Below are 18,597 nucleotides of genomic sequence, written 5' to 3' on the forward strand. Positions count from 1 at the left end.
CGCCAACAGGAAGAGAACGCTCTTGCCTGGTGATTGTTGAGTGATGTTCATTCATCCGTTGTCGTAGTGTCTGCATGGTCTCCCCAATGTGCCATGCCTCAGGACATCCTTTCCTGCAGCGTATCAGATAGACAATGCTGGCTGAGTTGCAAGAGTATATACCGTGTATTTGGTGGATGGTGTTCTCATGTGAGATAATGGCATCCGTGTTGATGATCCAGCATGCCTTGCAGAGGTTGCTGTGGCAGGGTTGTGTGGTCTCTGTTCTCCTGAAGACTGGGTAGTTTGCTGTGAACAATGGTCTGTTTGAGGTTGTGCGGTTGTTTGAAAGCAAGAAGTGGGGGTGTGGGGATGGCCTTGGCGAGATGTTCGTCTTCATCGATAACATGTTGAAGGCTCCGGAGAAGATGTCTTGGTTTCTCTGCATTTCAACTCCAGTATGACAGAGCTTCTCCAGAAGGTCAGCGTTGAGAAGATGGAATGGTGGACAGATACTTCTTCTATTTCTTACTGGGGAGTGGGGATGGGTGGGTTGGTTTAAAACCTCCCAAAGATGCCAGCCAAGACTTTGCACTTGGGTCTCTGGGGTGCCACTGACTGAGGGATGGTGGCACCGTCCACTGAACCCCCCCAGCTTGAAAGAAGAGCCAGACAAAGCCCCAGGACCAGTGAGTATCAATGTCTCCGTAGCTGATGGCCCATGCTCGGTGTAGTTACAGTGGATTTGAGTTCACTGCACACAGGATTCCAGGAAGCTCGTTGGAAATGTTGAATGGTGCTGCTGTCAGATTGTTTTATGGTGTGACTGCAATGACAGTGAACACCGAGTTCCCCCAGATCAGCACTAAATGAACAGCTATACGATTTCCATTAGTACAGGTGACTAGCTCAGGCCCAGCATTCTTCCCTTTTTGCCTTGCTTAACATGACAAAGGCTAAGCAGGTTCCTTTGTTGTGTTCCCACTGGGTGGCACAGCCTCTAGCACTGCTGCCTCACAGCCCCCTGAGACCCAGGTTCGATTCCCAAATTGGGTCACTGTCAGTGCAGAGTCTGCATCTTCTCTGCGCGGGTTTCCTCCGGGTGCTCCAGCTTCCTCCCGAAAGACGTGCTGGTTAGGGGCGTTGGCCGTGTTAAATTCTCCCTCAGTGTACCCGAACAGGTGCCTAAGTGTAGCAACTAGGAGGCTTCCCAGTAACTTCACTGCAGTGTTAATGTAAGTCTATTTGTGACACTAATAAATAAATATAACTTTCACGGGAGCTGCTATTCCTGCATGTTTTTGACCAGATTGGAATTTCGGGCTCAGATTTCCTCCCAAGGTGAAATCAGTGCCCAGGAAGGAGGACAAGCAGCTGGCTTCTCTTCTTAACCTCACCACCCATCCCCCCCGCCTCCTCTCTTGAAAAGGAGGTAGTGGAACCTGGGACAGTGGCTCCAATGCTTCCACCCCCAACGAAAATTGCCTTCACAATGAGGAAACCGCGTTATCTGTCACTCTGCATTAATATTCACTTCTGTGTTTGATGTAGGGAACACTGCCAGCTCAATCCTCCACCCTCCCCACACTCACAACACTCCCCAGAATAAACGCTGACCATCCCACCAACCTCAGCCCGACTCTTAAGAAAATTATATATTCCCAAAAAAAATTTCCTCCACCTCATCGTGACCCGGATTTTTTTTTATTTGGTTGTTATTATTGTCCCTCCCGTCGATAATAATTTCTTTATCTTTTTCCCCTCTGGTTCTCCTCCTCCCCCCTCCACAGCCCCCAGCCCCCCAGCCATCTCTCTCTCTCCCCACCCCCCCTCTTCTCTCTCCCCCCTCTCCCCCCACCCCCCCTCTTCTCCACCCCCTCTCTCTCTCCCACCCCCCTTCTCTCTCTCTCTCCCCACCCCCCTTCCCTCTCTCCACCCCCACCCCCCCCCCTCTCTCCCCCTTCTTCTCTCTCCCCCACCCCCCCCCTCTCCCCTCCCCACCCCTCTCCCCCCCCCTCTCCCCCACCCCCCCTCTCTCTCTCCCTCCCTTCTCCCACCTCTCTCCTCTCCACCCCTTCTCTCTCTCTCTCTCTCTCCCCCACCCTTCTCTCTCTCCACCCTTCTCTCTCCTCTCTCCCCCCCTTCTCTCCCCCCTTCTCTCTCTCCCTCTCTCCCCCCCTTCTCTCTCTCCCTCTCCCCCCCTTCTCTCTCTCCCCTCACCCCCCTTCTCTCCCTCACCCCCCTTCTCTCTCTCCCTCTCTCCCCCCCTTCTCTCTCTCCCTCTCTCCCCCCTTCTCTCTCCCTCTCTCCCCCCCTTCTCTCTCTCCCTCTCTCCCCCCCTTCTCTCTCTCCCTCTCTCCCCCCCTTCTCTCTCTCCCTCCCTTCTCTCTCTCCCTCTCTCCCCCCCTTCTCTCTCTCCCTCCCTTCTCTCTCTCCTCTCCCCCTTCTCCTCTCTCCCTCTCTCCCCCCCTTCTCTCTCTCCCTCTCTCCCCCCTTCTCTCTCTCCCTCACCCCCCTTCTCTCCTCACCCCCCTTCTCTCTCTCCCTCTCTCCCCCCCTTCTCTCTCTCCCTCTCTCCCCCCTTCTCTCTCCCTCTCTCCCCCCCTTCTCTCTCTCCCTCTCTCCCCCCCTTCTCTCTCTCCCTCTCTCCCCCCCTTCTCTCTCTCCCTCCCTTCTCTCTCTCCCTCTCTCCCCCCCTTCTCTCTCTCCCTCCCTTCTCTCTCTCCCTCTCTCCCCCCCTTCTCTCTCTCCCTCCACCCCCCCTTTCTCTCTATCCCTCCACCCCCCTTCTCTCTATCCCTCCACCCCCCCTTCTCTCTCTCCCCCTCACTCCCCCTTTCTGTCTCTCCCCTTCTCTCTCTCCCCCTTTCTCTCTCTCCCTCCACCCCCCTTTCTCTCTCTCCCTCACCCCCCTTCTCTCTCTCCCTCTCTCCCCCCTTCTCTCTCTCCCTCTCCCCCCCCTTTTCTCTCTCCCTCTCTCCCCCCCTTTCTCTCTCTCCCTCTACCCCCCCTTTCTCTCTCTCCCTCTCTCCCCCCCTCTCTCTCTCCCTCTCTCCCCCCCTTCTCTCTCTCCCTCTCTCCCCCCCTTCTCTCTCTCCCTCTCTCCCCCCCCCCTCTTCTCTCTCTCCCTCTCTCCCCCCCCCCTTCTCTCTCTCTCTCTCTCCCTCTCTTTGCTCTCAGTCACTTCTAAGCATTGTTGCCAGTGAATGCTCCGCGCTGTAGTAAGTGGCTGTCAGGTCGACGAAGCCTCCATTCAGAGCGCTGAGTGATAGTTATTGGCCCCTGTAATGGAACTGAATTCAAACAGCAAATAAGCTTTGAACCAGTGGGCTGGATACAGCAAGATGTCAGCAATTTAGTATGCATCGGCTCACTGAAGAACATGTTTATCCTTTCACACAACACTGCAGCAATCAGAGGAACAAACTGGGTGTAATTGGACTGAAATTACCTAAAATCACATTGCGATTTATAAGCAAACTTGCTTACCCGAGAGCATTATATTTGCTATTGTTTGGGGAATGATACGGCGAATTGCAACGTGGAAAGAAAGTGGCTTCTGCGGGATATTCCCCTCCCCGTCGCCACTTCTCCCCATTAAGAATTACTGGGTGGGCAAATTGCAGTGAAGAATAGGGAACTGCAGCTGCAGAATATCATTGATCGAGCAAACAAAAAAAGAAAAATAGCAGTCTGCAAATAATAAAACGGTACCAGCCTTTATTAAATCATGCTTAAATATAAAATCCATTACACAGCAAAAGCAAAAAAAAAACACAGTTTCATTGAAAATCAGCGGTCAGATTTTTGCTTCTCGAAATTGGAGTGGCAGGTTAAGAAAAAAAAATACCAGCCCAGTTAACTGCAGGGTGGCTGGTTGGAACTTTTGATTAACAAAGCAAACCCCGTTCGGATCATCAGTGGGCTTGATGCTTGATCTGTGCTGAATGGTTTAGCTGCACTCAGCTGAGCTGCCGGTCCAGAATCGTAGCCTTGCCCCAGGCTGGGCTGGGGGAAATGATATGACTCGAAGGACCCATTTGCTGTTTCACTTCCCACCTCCAGTCAAACAGCATTCCCCCCACCCCCACTGCCACAGCCACTGCCACAGCCACATCTTCCAATATTCTTATACTGATGGCACAGTGGTTAGTCCTGCTGCCTCACAGCGCCAGGGAACCCAAATTCAATCCCTGGCTTGGGGCACTATCTGTGTGGGGTCTGCACATTCTCCCCGTGTCTGCGTGGGTTTCCACCAGGTGCTCTGATTTCCTCCCACAGTGTGAAAGGTGCGCTGGTTAGGTGCATTGGCCAGGCTAAATTCTCCCTCGGTGTACCCGAACAGGCGCCAGAGTGTGGCAACTAGGGGATTTTTACAGTAACTTCATTACACTGTTAATGTAAGTCTGACACCAGTAAATAAATATTAAACAAAAGCATCCAAAGAGGGAAAAAAGACATTCTGCTGAATGTTGCTCCCTGTATCCTGGAAACTTGGGAATAATCTTGGAGGGTTGGCCACTCCTGACCGAGTGATGGAGTGTGATCGGTGTCTGGGAAGTGGACTGTATTATCCAGTTGACTCATTTTGCCAGATACCCTCCTCACACTCGCTACTGTGCTTTAGAACAGGATTTCCAAAACTGTGGTCATGAGTCCCCCACTGGGGTCACATAGAATCCCTACAGTGTGGAAGGAGACCATTCGGCTCACTGAGTCTGCACTGACCACAATCCCACCCAAACCCTATTCCCATAACTCTTCATGTTTAACCTACTAATTCCCCTGACACGAGGGAGAATTTAGCATAGCTCAACCTAACCCGCACATCTTTGGACTGTGGGAGGAAACCGGAGCACCTGGAGGAAACCCACGCAGACACGAGGAGAATGTGCAAACTCCACACAGACAGTGACCTGAGCCAGGAATCGAACCCAGGACCCTGGAGCTGAGAAGCAGCGGTGCTAACTACTGTGCTACCGTGCTGCCCATACCACTGCTGGTTAGGTGCATTGGCCATGCTAAATTCCCCCTCAGTGTACCCGAACAGGCGCCAGAGTGTGGCAACTAGGGGATTTTTCACAGTAACTTCGCTGCAGTGTTAATGTAAGCTTACGCGTGACGCTAACAAATAAACTTTAAACTTTTACCTATCCCTGTAACTCAACACATTTAACATGGCCAATCTCCCGAGCCTACACATGTTTGGACACGAAGGGGCAATTTAGCATGACCAATCTGCCAAATCTTTGAAGTGTGGGAGGAAACTGAAGCACCCTGAAGAAACCCACACAGACATGGGGAGAATGTGCAAACTTCACACAGACAGTGACCCAAAGTTGGAATCGAACCCCAGGTCCCCGGTGCTGTGAGGCAACAGTGCTCACCACTGTGCCACCGTGCCATCCTTTGTTGTCTTGCAGTCTGAAGCAATGAAGTTGATCATTTAATTGGCTCAAAACATTCATTGGACTTTCCTTCCCATCTCAACCCAAAGGGGCGATGGTTCTCAGGAGCCCAGAATTCCCTGCTATTGATCCTGACACCATGAGTCAGTGACAAAATGGAGAACTGAGGCCAAAGTGTCCTGGGAGTGGGGTCACATGATTGGGTGCAGATAGCTCCCCTCTTTCTGCCACAGCAGGTTTTATTTTTGAAAAGGATGCTATTGCCAATTCAATGCCTGCTTAACGGTGTGGTTATAGAATAACTGATAGGACAGGTTCTCTTGAGTTTAACACAGGAAGAGGTTGGCTTTATTCGCCTTAGACTGGTCGAAGTAAAGTAGCAAAATACACAGTGACTTTGGTGCGCAGACTGCTTTGAAGTTTGCAGACACGCAAATACAGATGACAGAGTGGGGAAGGTTAGGCCGGACTGTAAAGGAGTATTCCATCTGTAGTTTGCTGGCTCAGTTGGCTTCAGTCTGTATTCAGTGGCCTCGCTTCTTCTGATTTAAAGATGTAGATGATTGAGTTGGTTGTTCTTGGGGGAGGTGGCATTGTTGGTTTAGATTCTTGCCCGCAGCAGGGTGGCCAACAGGGCACAAAGCTTACCAGGTGGGTTGGAGGAAAAAGGAGGGGCTCCACTCTGCTCTGCTCCCTAAGTTCTCAGTTCCGCTGGGAAAACATACAGTTGGCTTTTTGTGTGACCTTCCGTCTCCGACTGCCAGGGGAATTTTAAAAAATGACATTGGGCAGGGTTTTCCCCACCATAAATTCCTGCCTGAGGCCAACTGACCTTTTAGTTGTCCATAAAATTACCCATCCCACCACTGGTGGGCAAGATTTAGTTCATCATCTGTCTTGTCCTAAAGTGACTTGATTAGCTCATATTTGGAGGCCAGGTTTCCATTGTCAGTGTGATTGGTCTTAATGGGCCATCTCCAGTAGTTGAATATCTCAGGTGATTGCCTTAGATGCATTGTAAATGAGCCAGGAGATGTGAGTCCTTCACCTTCCCCGGAATCCAGTCCCTCACCTTCCCCCGGAAGCATGGGTTGTAATTTTCCAGCCACCCCCAGGAGGCAGGGGGCGTGGTTTCACGGCAGAGTTGGTTTGCCATTGGCAGCTGGCAGGACCTCTTGTAGTCAATGGCATGGCTTGCCCACCCCACGCTGGAGAACCCACAGTGGGAGTCAACTTCGGCAGGACTGGAAGATCCCACCAACGGGACGAGCTGGAAAACTCCCCCCATTGTCCTTGGGTTTTGCAGCCAGACTGACTTCACTCCAATGAATTGTAATGTGGGAGATATCGTAATGCAAATTGCGGTTAGTCACACTGGGCTGTGAGCTCAAATTACGTTAGTCTGTGTGTTTTTAGAAAGTCTGGCTGGGACTTCCCCAAAGAAATTCTAAATGCCGAATTCGCGTAAAAACTGGAGTAAATCACACTTTATTTATAGTGGGATTTTCATAGTGAATCTCACACACTCTGTGCACCGTACAGTGCCTCAGAGGGATTCACATTCAAAATCTATGGATGGGGTCTATTCCCGCTGGAGAGGCCGGCAGCATAGCGCTGAGCGCGCCACTGCGCACGCGCTGATCTGTCAGACCAGAGATTGCTGGCCTGCCCCTCATTCTGTGATCACTAGCCTCCCGGATGTCTCCCAGTGTCTCCTCACCACCCATCCCTGGCAGTCCCAACTCCCCCTCCACCACCCCCCCCGCCAAGGTATCCCCGAACCCCCTGCAGCCCCAGCACCCACTCCCGATGGCCAGCCCCTTCCCTCTTTCTGCCACTGACTACAGAATGGCAGCCGGACCCCCTCCCCCCAACTCCCACTGATCACTCCATCCAGGAGGCCCCCTCCCCAATAGGTTCCCCTCCTTGGCACTGCCCGATGCCCAGTGAGCAGTGCCAAGGTGCCTCTTAGGCATGGCCACTTTGCTCCTTGGACAGTGCCAGGGGGCCAGGCTGGCACTGCCCAACGGGATACCCCCCCCTTACCCCTGACCTCCTGGGACGCCACCGTGGCCCCCTCTCCACTCTAGCAGGGTCGGGTCACCAGCTCCCCATTAGTTGTAAATCCTGCTGGAGGGGGTGATGGGGGGGTTGGCTGTGGTGAGGGCTAGTGGGCCCGCAGACTTCAGTCCTTCAGCTATTTACCATTTATATAGATGATCTGGAGGAGGGAACCGAGTGTAGGGTGTCGAAATTTGCTGATGACACCAAGATTGGTGGAAAGGCAAATTGTGCGGAGGGTGGGGAGAGTCTACAGAAGGATCTAGATAGGCTGGGCGAATGGGCCAGGAAATGGCAAATGGAATTTAATGTTGGCAAGTGCGAGGTGGTCCACTTTGGTAGGAATAATGGTAGGAAGGATTATTACTTACGTGGAGAAAAACTGCAGCAGGCGACGGTGCAGAGGGACCTCGGGGTCCTTGTGCATGAGTCGCAAAAACCCAGCCTTCAGGTGCAGCAGGTGGTCAGGAAGGCGAATGGGATGCTGGCCTTCATAGCGAGGGGGATTGAATATAAAAGTAGGGAGGTCTTGCTGCGGCTGTATAGGGCATTGGTGAGGCCGCAGCTGGAGTACTGTGTGCAGTTTTGGGCACCGTACTTACGCAAGGATATTTTAGCCTTGGAGGGAGTGCAGAGGAGGTTTACTAGGCTGATGCTGGAGTTGAGGGGGTTGAGCTATGAGGAGAGGCTGAATAAACTAGGCTTGTACTCGTTAGAGTTTAGAAGAATGAGGGGAGATCTCATTGAGACGTATAAGATGATGAATGGGATGGATAGGATAGAGGTGGAGAGACTCTTCCCACTCAGAAAGGACAGTAGGACTAGGGGGCACAGCCTCAAGATAAAGGGGGGGCGGTTTAGAACAGAGTTGAGGAGGAACTTCTTCACTCAAAGGGTGGTGAATCTCTGGAATTCTCTGCCCGTTGAAGTGGTGGAGGCTACCTCGCTGAATATTTTCAAGACACGGGTTGATGGGTTTTTGATAAGAGAGGGGATTAAGGGTTATGGGGAGAGGGTGGGAATGTGGAACTGAGCCACGACAGATCAGCCATGATCTTATTGAATGGCGGGGCAGGCTCGAAGGGCTAGTTGGCCTACTCCTGCTCCTATTTCTTATGTTCTTATGTTCTAGGCATGCTAATGACATCCACATGAAGATTCCACTATGGAAATCACTCCGTGTTGATTTGCAGAACGGAGCTGAATACACCAGAAATCCTGGCACCAGAGGCCATGGTGCCAAGCGTGGAGCCCACTAAACGGCCTCCGCTGATGTCTGCTGGCCCATTGCGCTGCTGGAGCAGTGGGCTGGGAGAAAGTTCAATTTGTATTTCTGACCGGTGGACTCATAATCATTATTTGGCCCATTATCATGACATACTGTCATTGCTCTTCATGGGGGTGTGGGCCCACACAGCAATCCATCTCTAAAGTTGGCAACAAAAGAAAGTGGCTATGACTCACCTTCCGTACCCTCACCCTACAGTATAAATATCTCCCACGTTTAGCTTTGACAAAGGGTCACCTCTAAACGTCAGCTCTTTTTCTCTCCTCCCAGATGCTGCCAGACCTGCTGTGGTTTTCCAGCGTTTTTTTGTTTGGTTTCTACATCCGCAAGCTTGTAGTTGAGAACCTTGTCATGTTTCAGCCAGGTTTATGTACGAAATACATTCTGTGGGCTATCAGTAAGTCACAGAGCTCTGGGTTGATTAACTAAAGCACAGTAACCACTATATTGTTCTTCGCACGTTGGAACCTTTGGGATTGAAAGAAGTTTTCAGACCTGTGCTTCCTCAATGAATTCCTGCAGAGTATTTATATCTCATCCAGAACGCCGTATCTCCAACAGTGCAGCACTCCTTCGGTACAGCCCCTGTGAACAAACGCTAACACACTGCAAGCCTTCTTCACGGCTCTATCCACTTGAGTGGCAACCTGTGGACTTGAAACCCCGAGATCTCTCTGTTCCTCCACATTCCTCAGAAATCGGGGGGGGGGGGTGGATTTTCTGGGGTGTTGCTACCGGGTGGCCATTCATCTCACTTGTGGGATCTTGCTGTGTGCCAGCGGGCGGCTGAGTTGCAGGCGCTTAGGAAGAGTGATTCCACTTCAAATGTATTTGATTGCCTGTGGATCACCCTGCCTTTCGCCGAGGTCAGAAGAAGAAGTGATAGTAAATCTCCTTGTACCTTATTTGCCAACTGACGACAGGGAGGATGGATAATGGCTGTGTCTGCCTAGCTAAGTGAAAGAGCTGGTCAAATTCCAACCGAGCACAATAACTGGAAGTGTCAGAGGCTGCAATACTGAAAGAAAATGCTACTGTGGTTCCAGCCCTAATGGAGTAAGAAAGTTCCTTTTGGCGCCTGTTACGTCAGTTTCTGATCCATTCGTGGGTCAGAAACTGATGTGACCCTTTGACTTTCAGTGCGTAGAACATTATAGCACAGTACAGGCCCTTCAGCCCTCGATGTTGCACCGACCAGTGGAACCAATCTAATGACCCTCTAACCTAAACTATTCCAATATTATCCATATGCCTATCCACTGACCATTTGAACACCCTTAAAGTTGGCGAGTCCACAACTGCTGCAGGCAGGGCATTCCACACCCTTATTACCCTCTGAGTAAAGAACCCACCTCTGACGTCCATCCTATAATTATCACCCCTTAATTTAAAGCTATGTCCCCTTGTGTTAGCCATCACCATCTGAGGTAAAAGGCTCTCACTGTCCACCCTATCCAATCCTTTGATCATCTTGTACGCAAGAGTGATGCTTTACTTGCTTAGAAAGAAGGATCTAGAAGCAAGAGTAGGCCATTCAGCCCCTTAAGCCTGCTCTTCTATTCATGGCTGGTCCTATGGTCTCAACTAGACTTGACCCCTGCCCACCCCTATGTCCCTATAATCTTCAACTCCCTTCTTTACCCAGGAAGTCTGCTTGAATACATTCAGTGATCCAGCCATTGTTATGTCTGGGGGAGAGACTTCCACAGACTAAAGACCCTTTGAGAGACAAGTTAAAGAAAAATTTTTCTTAAACATTAGACTTCTTCTGTGTCCCCTGGTTCTAGTCTCCCCTACAAAAGGAAACACCCCCTCAGGGTAGCCATTCTATCAGGATCCCTCAGGATCTAAAGGTTGGGATTTTCCCACCCCACTTGCCCCAAAATGGGAAAATCCAATCCGAGATCAACATGGTCTGCCCTCCTCCCCCCACCCACTACAACTCCCAGGCGGGATGGGAAAATTCTCCCCCGATTTCTGAGGAATGTAGAGGAACAGAGAGATCTTGGGGTTCATATCCACGGATCTCTGAAGGTTGCCACTCAAGTGGATAGAGCCGTGAAGAAGGCTTATAGTGTGTGAGCGTTTATTAACAGGGGGTTTGAGTTTAAGAGTCGTGGGGTTATGCTGCAACTATACCGGATGTTGGTGAGGCACTGATAATAAGGCACTCTTCTTTACAAGGATCGAGGAATGTTTGACTTTTGTTGAAAAATGGTCTGGAGGACTGATAGAAGAAAAGAATATAAAGCAATAATATTAATTTTTTTTTTCCTTATAAAACACCTTACCTGACAGTTTTCCCAAATCCTTTCTTTTTTTGTAGACTTTGGAATAGTGACAACTCCATTCTTGGTTAAAAAAAAAGACAATTAATTACCATAGGTTGACTCAACATTTTATCCTGAAGGAAGAATTATGGGAGAAGTCATTTAGCTTCTCAATCTCCTTACTTTAATGTAATTTAAAGAACAGTTTTTTTTATTTGGAATATTGTGTGCAGTTCTGGTCACCTCACTATAAGAAGGATGCGGAAGCATTGGAGAGAGTGCAGAGGAGATTTACCAGGATGCTGCCTGGTTTGGAGGGTAGGTCTTATGAGGAAAGATTGAGGGAGCTGGGGCTTTTCTCTTTAGAGTGGAGGAGGATGAGAGGTGACTTAATAGAAGTTTATAAGATGATGACGGGGATAGATAGAGTGGACGTTCAGAGACTATTTCCTCAGGTGGATGTAGCTGTTACTAGGGGGCATAACTATAAGGTTCATGGTGGGAGATATAGGAGGGATGTCCAAGGTAGATTCTTTACTCAGAGAGTGGTTGGGGTGTGGAATGGACTGCCTGCTGTGATAGTGGAGTCGGACACTTTAGGAACTTTCAAGCGGCTATTGGATAGGCACATGGAGCACACCAGAATGATAGGGAGTGGGGATAGCTTGATCTTGGGTTCGGACGTAGCTTGGCACAACATCGAAGGCTGAAGGGCTGTACTGTGCTGTGCTGTTCTATGATACGTTTCAACAAGATCGCCGCTCATTCTTCTAAACCTCAAGCAAGGCGAGGTAGACAGTGCAGCTGCTACAATCTCAGTCAGTGTCAAATTGTGGGCTTAACACCAACTGTGGTGAGAGATGTGTGTATTTCTCAACAATATATCTTGCTCTCTTACAGCAGCTGTATGCGGCCCAACTTGCTGCGATGCAGGTGTCTCCAGGAGCCAAGTTACACGGCATGTCGCAAGCCAGTCTGAGCAACACTCTATCACCCAACAACATCCAGACAGAGAAAAGCGGAAACACCCCTCCACCCAAAAGCAAGGTACTGTGACCATCTCACATAATTGTTAAGAATTGTTAAAGGCCTGGGAGCTTAATTCTGACATAATCCTTTGCAAGTTAGAGGGAAGAATGCTGCTTAGAACCCATGGGGTGGGAGGCTAGGAATAAGCTCCAAAGGGAAAATAGTGCAGGCTTCTTTCCTTTACTGGCAATGTAAGCTAAGTGTCATTATTTTCCTAAGGAGATATTAAACTGAGGTTCCAGGGCAGCATGGTGGCACAGTGGTTAGCACTGCTACCCCACAGCACCGGGGACCCGGGTCCGATTCCTTCCTCGGGTCACTGTCTGTGCAGAGTCTGCACGTTGTTCCTGTATCTGCGTGGGTTTCCTCCAAGTGCTCCATTTTCTTCCTACAGTCCAAAGATGTGCGGATTATGTAGATTGGCCATGCTAAATTGCCCCTTAGTGTCGAGCGACTAGCTTGGGTAAATGCATGGGGTTATGGGAATAGGCCTGGGTGGGTCAGTGCAGACCTGATGGGCCGAATGGCTCCCTTCTGTGATTCTATGATTCCTCCTTCCCATTTTGGTGAATGCATCAGATCAAGATTGATAGTGGAGCCGGGAATGCTCCTGGCTAACATTCATAGAACATGGAACATAGAGAAACTACAGGACAAACAGGCCCTTCGGCCCACAAGTTGCACCGATGATATCCCTACCCACCAGGCTTACCTATAACCCACAATCTATGAAGCCCCATGTACTCATCCAGAAGTCTCTTAAAAGACCCTATCGAATTTGCCTCCACCACCACTGCCGGCAGCCGATTCCACCCTCTGAGTGAAAAACTTACCCCTGACATCTCCTCTGTAGCTACTCCCCATCACCTTAAACCTGTGTCCTCTCATAGCGACCATTCCAGCCCTGGGAAAATTCCTCACCCCTCACCAGCCAAGTGGAGTCACTCAGTTGGGGTAGTGTTTGCAGGACCTTGCTGTACACAAATTGACTTTGGCATCTGTCGATGGAGTCACGGCGATTAAGAGAAAGTCACTGTCTGTGAGGCCGCGTGGGACACTCAGAGGACCTGAAAAACGCTGTGTAAATGCCGCTTCTGTTTTCTTTCCAGAGACCAGGAAAGGTCAGCCGTTTTTAGTGTTTGTTGTTTGTCATCAAAATAAAAGAAATAATGGAGCCCTTTAAAAAGAAATCTTGAGTCGCATCGACGAGGGATGTTGTCAGTATTTAGCTTTGAATAGCTTTGGGCTGCTGTCTGGCCTCCGAGTTGAGACCACGTGGGGCGAAGATGAATTTTGGTAGTGAGATGTTTGGTGGGGGTTTGGCCCCCAGATCACCATTTCCAGTGTAATTACTCGCGGAGATTCAGCAGGCTAGGTGTGAGTCTTACCGAGACCCTGGATTGGCTTTATGGTATTCTGAACTGTGGTTGTTCTGTTGACAGATGGACAGCAACGTCCACGCGTCAAATCAAATAAATTGTTCATTCTAGTGCTCTGCTGCACAACGTGACTAGGCACTGACGTTGCACTTTGGCTATTGTCAAGAAAATCTGAACAACACCTCCCCACCAAGGCCACTGACTACAAACCCCAGCCATTATCTTCAGTCTAGAACTATTCTTCCTATTAAAATATTTACCGTACTTTGCACATAGCAACCTTTGACCCACTCCAACGGATGTGCCCATTGCTATCTGAGCATTGTTATCTTTTGTATTTATTTATTTTTAACACGAGGAAGGCTGTTGCTGGGAAAACTAAATATTTTTTTACCTGTTGCCCCGATTGGCGATCACTGACTCGTGGGTCACTTGCAGCAGGGGGTGGGAGAGAAAAGTGTGCAGCAATGCTCTGTCTCTGAGCTGCCCATTACGTCTGTAGCTCATGACTTGACCCTGGTCATCATATTGCTACTTGTGGGACCTTGGTGCTTTTTCTAGATTCGAACAGCATTGGCACTTCAAGCATACTGCCTTGGCCATCTCACACTTTGGGACACTCTGGATTTGAAACTTGTTTGTTTTTCCCTTTACTTGATAACCACCCTCCCCGTGCACTGCTTCAAAATTTCCTCCCCACACTCGTGATTCTTCTGTACAAAATTTGCGTTGTGTAATAGGATTGCATCCAGCCACCCAGTTCTCATCTCCCACCAAATGAATGAACGGAAGTTTATTGATTCGTCACATTAACACTGCGATGAAGTTACTGTGAAAATCCCCGAGTTGCCACACTTTGGTGCCTGTTTGGGTACATGGAGGGAAAACTTAGTGCAGACAATCCACTTAAACAGCACGTCTTTGGACTATTGGAGGAAACTAGAGAACCCGTAGGGAACCCACGCAGACACGGGGAGAATGTGCAAACTCCACACAGATGGTGATCCAAGCAATGCTAACCACTGTGTCACTGTGCCACCCCCTAAGGCACTAAGGTAGATTTTTGTCCATTTCCATAGCTATTAATTCCTGAAATAGGTTGCTAGTCTGTTGCCGGAGGCTTATAGCATGAAGGGTGCCATTCCACATCAAGCATGACTGACCAGGAGTCTCTCCCAATCTTACCAGCAGCCATTGGTGTGTTTGGAAGGATTTTGCAGGATGGTTAACCTCTTTGGCTACATTATGAACACACCTTTCTTGGCCATCAATCCCTGGGGCGGGATTTAAACCCGAAGTTCATGGCTCAGAGGAGAGAGGCTACCCACAGAGTCACAAGACCACACTTGTACGTAAATCATTGCAATATAAAGAAACATGGCAGCCAATTTTAACACAGCAAGATCCCATCAATAACAATATAAAACCAACGAAGGAGTCTGCAAATGATATTGCCTGAGGGATAAATAGAGCCAGGACAACTGGCAGAACTCCCCGATTCTTTTTCGAATCATGCCGTGGGTTCTAATGAGGCCACTTGAGAGTGCAGACTAGACCTCAATTTAATCTCATCCACAAAATGACACCCCTGACAGAGCAACACTGTGCTCACTGGAGTGGGACTTGGACCCTCTCACTCAAGAAGTGAAAGTGCCACCCACTGAACCATAAGTGACAGGGCTGACAATGAGCCACATGTCACCATGTTCGGACTGCCTTGGCCTCATATCCCACTCTGAGCCCTCGAGAGTGGTTCGGCCTTCATTTCATTAGACGTGACGAGATTTCAGTTTTGGTACCAGATGTGGAAGGGCCAAGGATTCTCTTAAGCACTGGGGATGGTCATCTTTTTCCCTCTGTACCCAATATGGTGCAATGTTTTCTAACACAACCTGTCTCCTTTACATTCCTTCACATGCACCTCTCTCACACTGTCATTATTTGTAAGATATGCTGTTTGTTCCAGGGCCTCGAGCAAGGCAGTTATACAGAATGCTGTGGCCTAATTTGGACAAGTGCTGTTTAACTGTCAGCTGGAGCTCGCTGATCTCTACTGGCTTCCAGTCCACCTACCGGCATCTCAATTTTCGAATCCTCCTGTCCAAATCTCTCCTTGCTCCTCCCTGTTTCTCTCACCTCCTCCAGCCCTGCTCTGTTTTCCTCCAAATCTGACCCGTCTGCGTTCCCCATCATTTTCCCTTCTGCATGGTTGACTTTGGCCTGAGCTCTGGAATTCTTTCCCTGGCCTTATTGCCTCTCCACCTCTCTCGTCTCCTTCAAGGCAATCTTTAAAATGTTCGATCTTGTGTTTGGTCACCTTTCTTTGGCTGGTTGTCGGTTTCAGTCTAGTAAATGGTCGTGGGAGATTGGGAAGTGTTACTATATTGTTGTCAGGCAAATGCAAGTCTGTGGCCATAGAATCATGGACTCCTCCAGTACGTAAAGAGGCCATTTGGCCCATTGAGCCTGCACCATCAATAATCCCACCCAGACCCTATCCCATAATCCCACGTACTTACCCTGACACAAGGCCCAATTTAGCACGGCTAATCAACCTAACCTGCACATCTTTTGGACTGAGGAAGGAAACCAAAGGAAACCCACGCAGACACCAGGAGAATCGTGCAAACTCCACACAGACAGTGACCCAGATTGAACCTGCGTTCCAATACCATGAGGTAGCGGTGCTAACCACTACGCCACCACGCTGTCACACATAGAGATTCCTCCCAAACAGCCAAGATTGGGAACTCCTGACATCAGATACTGCAATCTGATCAAATTGATGACTCCGTTACATGTTTTGCCACGGGCAATAGTCCCTTTTACATTCTGTTAATTCCTTAGATGCTTCAACATTGATGATCCCTGCTTTCTGTAAAATAACATTGAAATCATAAGTTAGTACTTTCACAGCACAGACAGAGGCCCTTTGGCCCATTGTGTCAGCACCTGGCCATAATCCCATTTTTCCAGCACTTGGCCCGTCGCCTTGTCAGCTATGGCGTTTCAAATGCTCATCTCATTGCTTCTCAAATGCCGTGAGGGCTCCCGCGTCGACCACCCTTTCAGACAGCGAGCCCCAGATTACCCCCCCACCATCTGGGTGGAAAAAAAAGAAGTGTTTCCTCAAACCCTGCTAAATCTCCAGACCCGGACCTTCAGCCTCTGCCTCCTGGTTATTGACCCATCTCCCAAGGGGAAAAGTTCCTTCCTATCCACCTTATCAATTTCCCTCAGAAACTGGTGTATCTCGATCCGGTCTGCCCTCTGCCTCATGCGCTCTGAGGAAAACAACCGCAGCCCAGTTGAGAGAGTTGTTTGAAGAAATGTGGAGTTCGTTTTTTTTCTGTAGCTTTAGAAGGAGCCTGAAAATTTGTCAGCATGAGTAAGCTGTAATGCCAAAAATTGATTCTGCTGTGCATCCCCCGCTGATGACGAGGGAGAGTTTAGCTTCAGCGGAGAAGAAAATATAATTTGAAGATTGACGGTAGATGAGATACATGCTGTGTTCCATTGATTTTTAGCTAGAAAGATAAAATATGTATAGAATAGTGTTAAAAGTTCTTGAAATATGTCTATGGATGTAATAGAAAGCAAGAAAAAACATTTATGCAGGATTTTTAATGTGGTGAAACACCCCAAGGTCCTGCAAGAGGCAATCATTAAACAATAACACACATCGGTAGGAATGAGGACAAGTGACCGAGAGCTTAGGCAATGAGACATGTTTTAAGCAGCGTCATAAAGCAAAGGGATAGAGATGGATGTTTGCAGATTCATAGTCATAGAGATAAACAGCAAGGAAACAGGCCCTACGGGCCAACCCCTCCATGCTGACCAAGTTTCTTAACCTGAATTTGCCTGTGTTTGGCCTGTTTCCTGCTAAATCTTTCCTATCTATGTACCCGTCCGAATGTCTTTTAAATGTTGTAATTGTACCTGCCTCTACCACCCCCTTCATTCCATATACACACCACCCTCATCTGAAAACGTTGCCCCCCACGTCCCTTTTAAATCTTTCCCCTTTCAACTTAAACCTATGTCCTTTAGTTTTGGATTCCCCTACCCTGGTGAAAAAGACCTTGGCTATGAACCTGACCTCTGCCCCTCATGATTTTATAAATTTCTGTGAAGGTCACCCTCATCCTCCTACACTCCAGCCTACCCAGCCTCACCTTATAATTCAAAGAATTGTTACAGTGCAGAAGGAGGCCATTTGGCCCATCGAGTCTGCACAGGCTCTCCAAATGAGCGATCCACTTAGTCTCATTCTCCTGCCTTCTTCCCATTACTGTTCCAGACTGTTTCTTTTCGAACAACCATCTTGAATGTCTCCACCACACTCTCAGACAGTGCATGCCTGACTGTAACCATTCGCTGCATGAAAATATTTCTCTCATGTCACTTTTGCTTCCTGTGGCAATGATTTTAAATCTGCGCCCTCTCACTCTCCATCCTCTCACGATTGGGAACAATTTTCATACATCCCCCACTGTCTAGTCTGACCAAACTCCCTCATGATTTTGAATACTTTTGTTACATCTTCTCATGAGCCATCTTTTCTCCAAGGAATACAATCCCGACTTCTCCAATCTACCTTCATAACTGAAGTTCATACAAGAACATAAGAACATAAGAAATAGGAGCAGGAGTGGGCCATCTAGCCCTTCGAGCCTGCCCCGCCATTCAATAAGATCATGGCTGATCTGTCGTGTCTCAGTTCCACTTTCCCGCCCTCTCCCCATAACCCTTAATCCCCTCGCTTATCAAAAACCCATCAACCCGCGTCTTAAAAATATTTAGCGAGGCAGCCTCCACCACTTCAACGGGCAGAGAATTCCAGAGATTCACCACCCTTTGAGTGAAGAAGTTCCTCCTCAACTCCGTTCTAAACCCCCCCTTTATCCTGAGGCTGTACCCTCTAGTCCTACTGTCCTTTCTGAGCGGGAAGAGTCTCTCCACCTCTATCCTATCCATCCCATTCATCATCTTATATGTCTCAATGAGATCTCCCCTCAATCTTCTAAACTCTAATGAGTACAAGCCTAGTTTATGGAGGGAATCTCAAAGTTTCCAGCCTCGGCAGTGGAAGGCGCTGTCACCAATGGGGAGCAGGCGATGGCTCAGTGGTATTATCGCTAGACTATTAATCTAGAAACCCAGCTAATGTTCTGGGGACC

At 49.0% G+C, this 18,597-nt stretch overlaps 1 protein-coding gene across 1 annotated transcript in view; it reads left to right on the plus strand.

Moving 5' to 3' along the window:
• The first annotated feature begins 11,870 nt into the window (after positions 1-11,870).
• The window catches only part of sox5 (SRY-box transcription factor 5), a 114,350-nt gene continuing 107,623 nt past the window's right edge, over positions 11,871-18,597 (plus strand). Inside the window, exon 1 of the mRNA XM_080207802.1 lies at positions 11,871-12,053. Within this exon, the coding sequence (XP_080063928.1) occupies positions 11,934-12,053 (120 nt within the window). The 5' untranslated portion in view covers positions 11,871-11,933. The remainder of the gene's footprint in view (positions 12,054-18,597) is intronic.

Source organism: Carcharhinus amblyrhynchos, chromosome 19 (assembly GCF_965287045.1).
Source record: "Carcharhinus amblyrhynchos chromosome 19, sCarAmb.v2.hapA, whole genome shotgun sequence".
Lineage (NCBI taxonomy): Eukaryota > Metazoa > Chordata > Chondrichthyes > Carcharhiniformes > Carcharhinidae > Carcharhinus > Carcharhinus amblyrhynchos.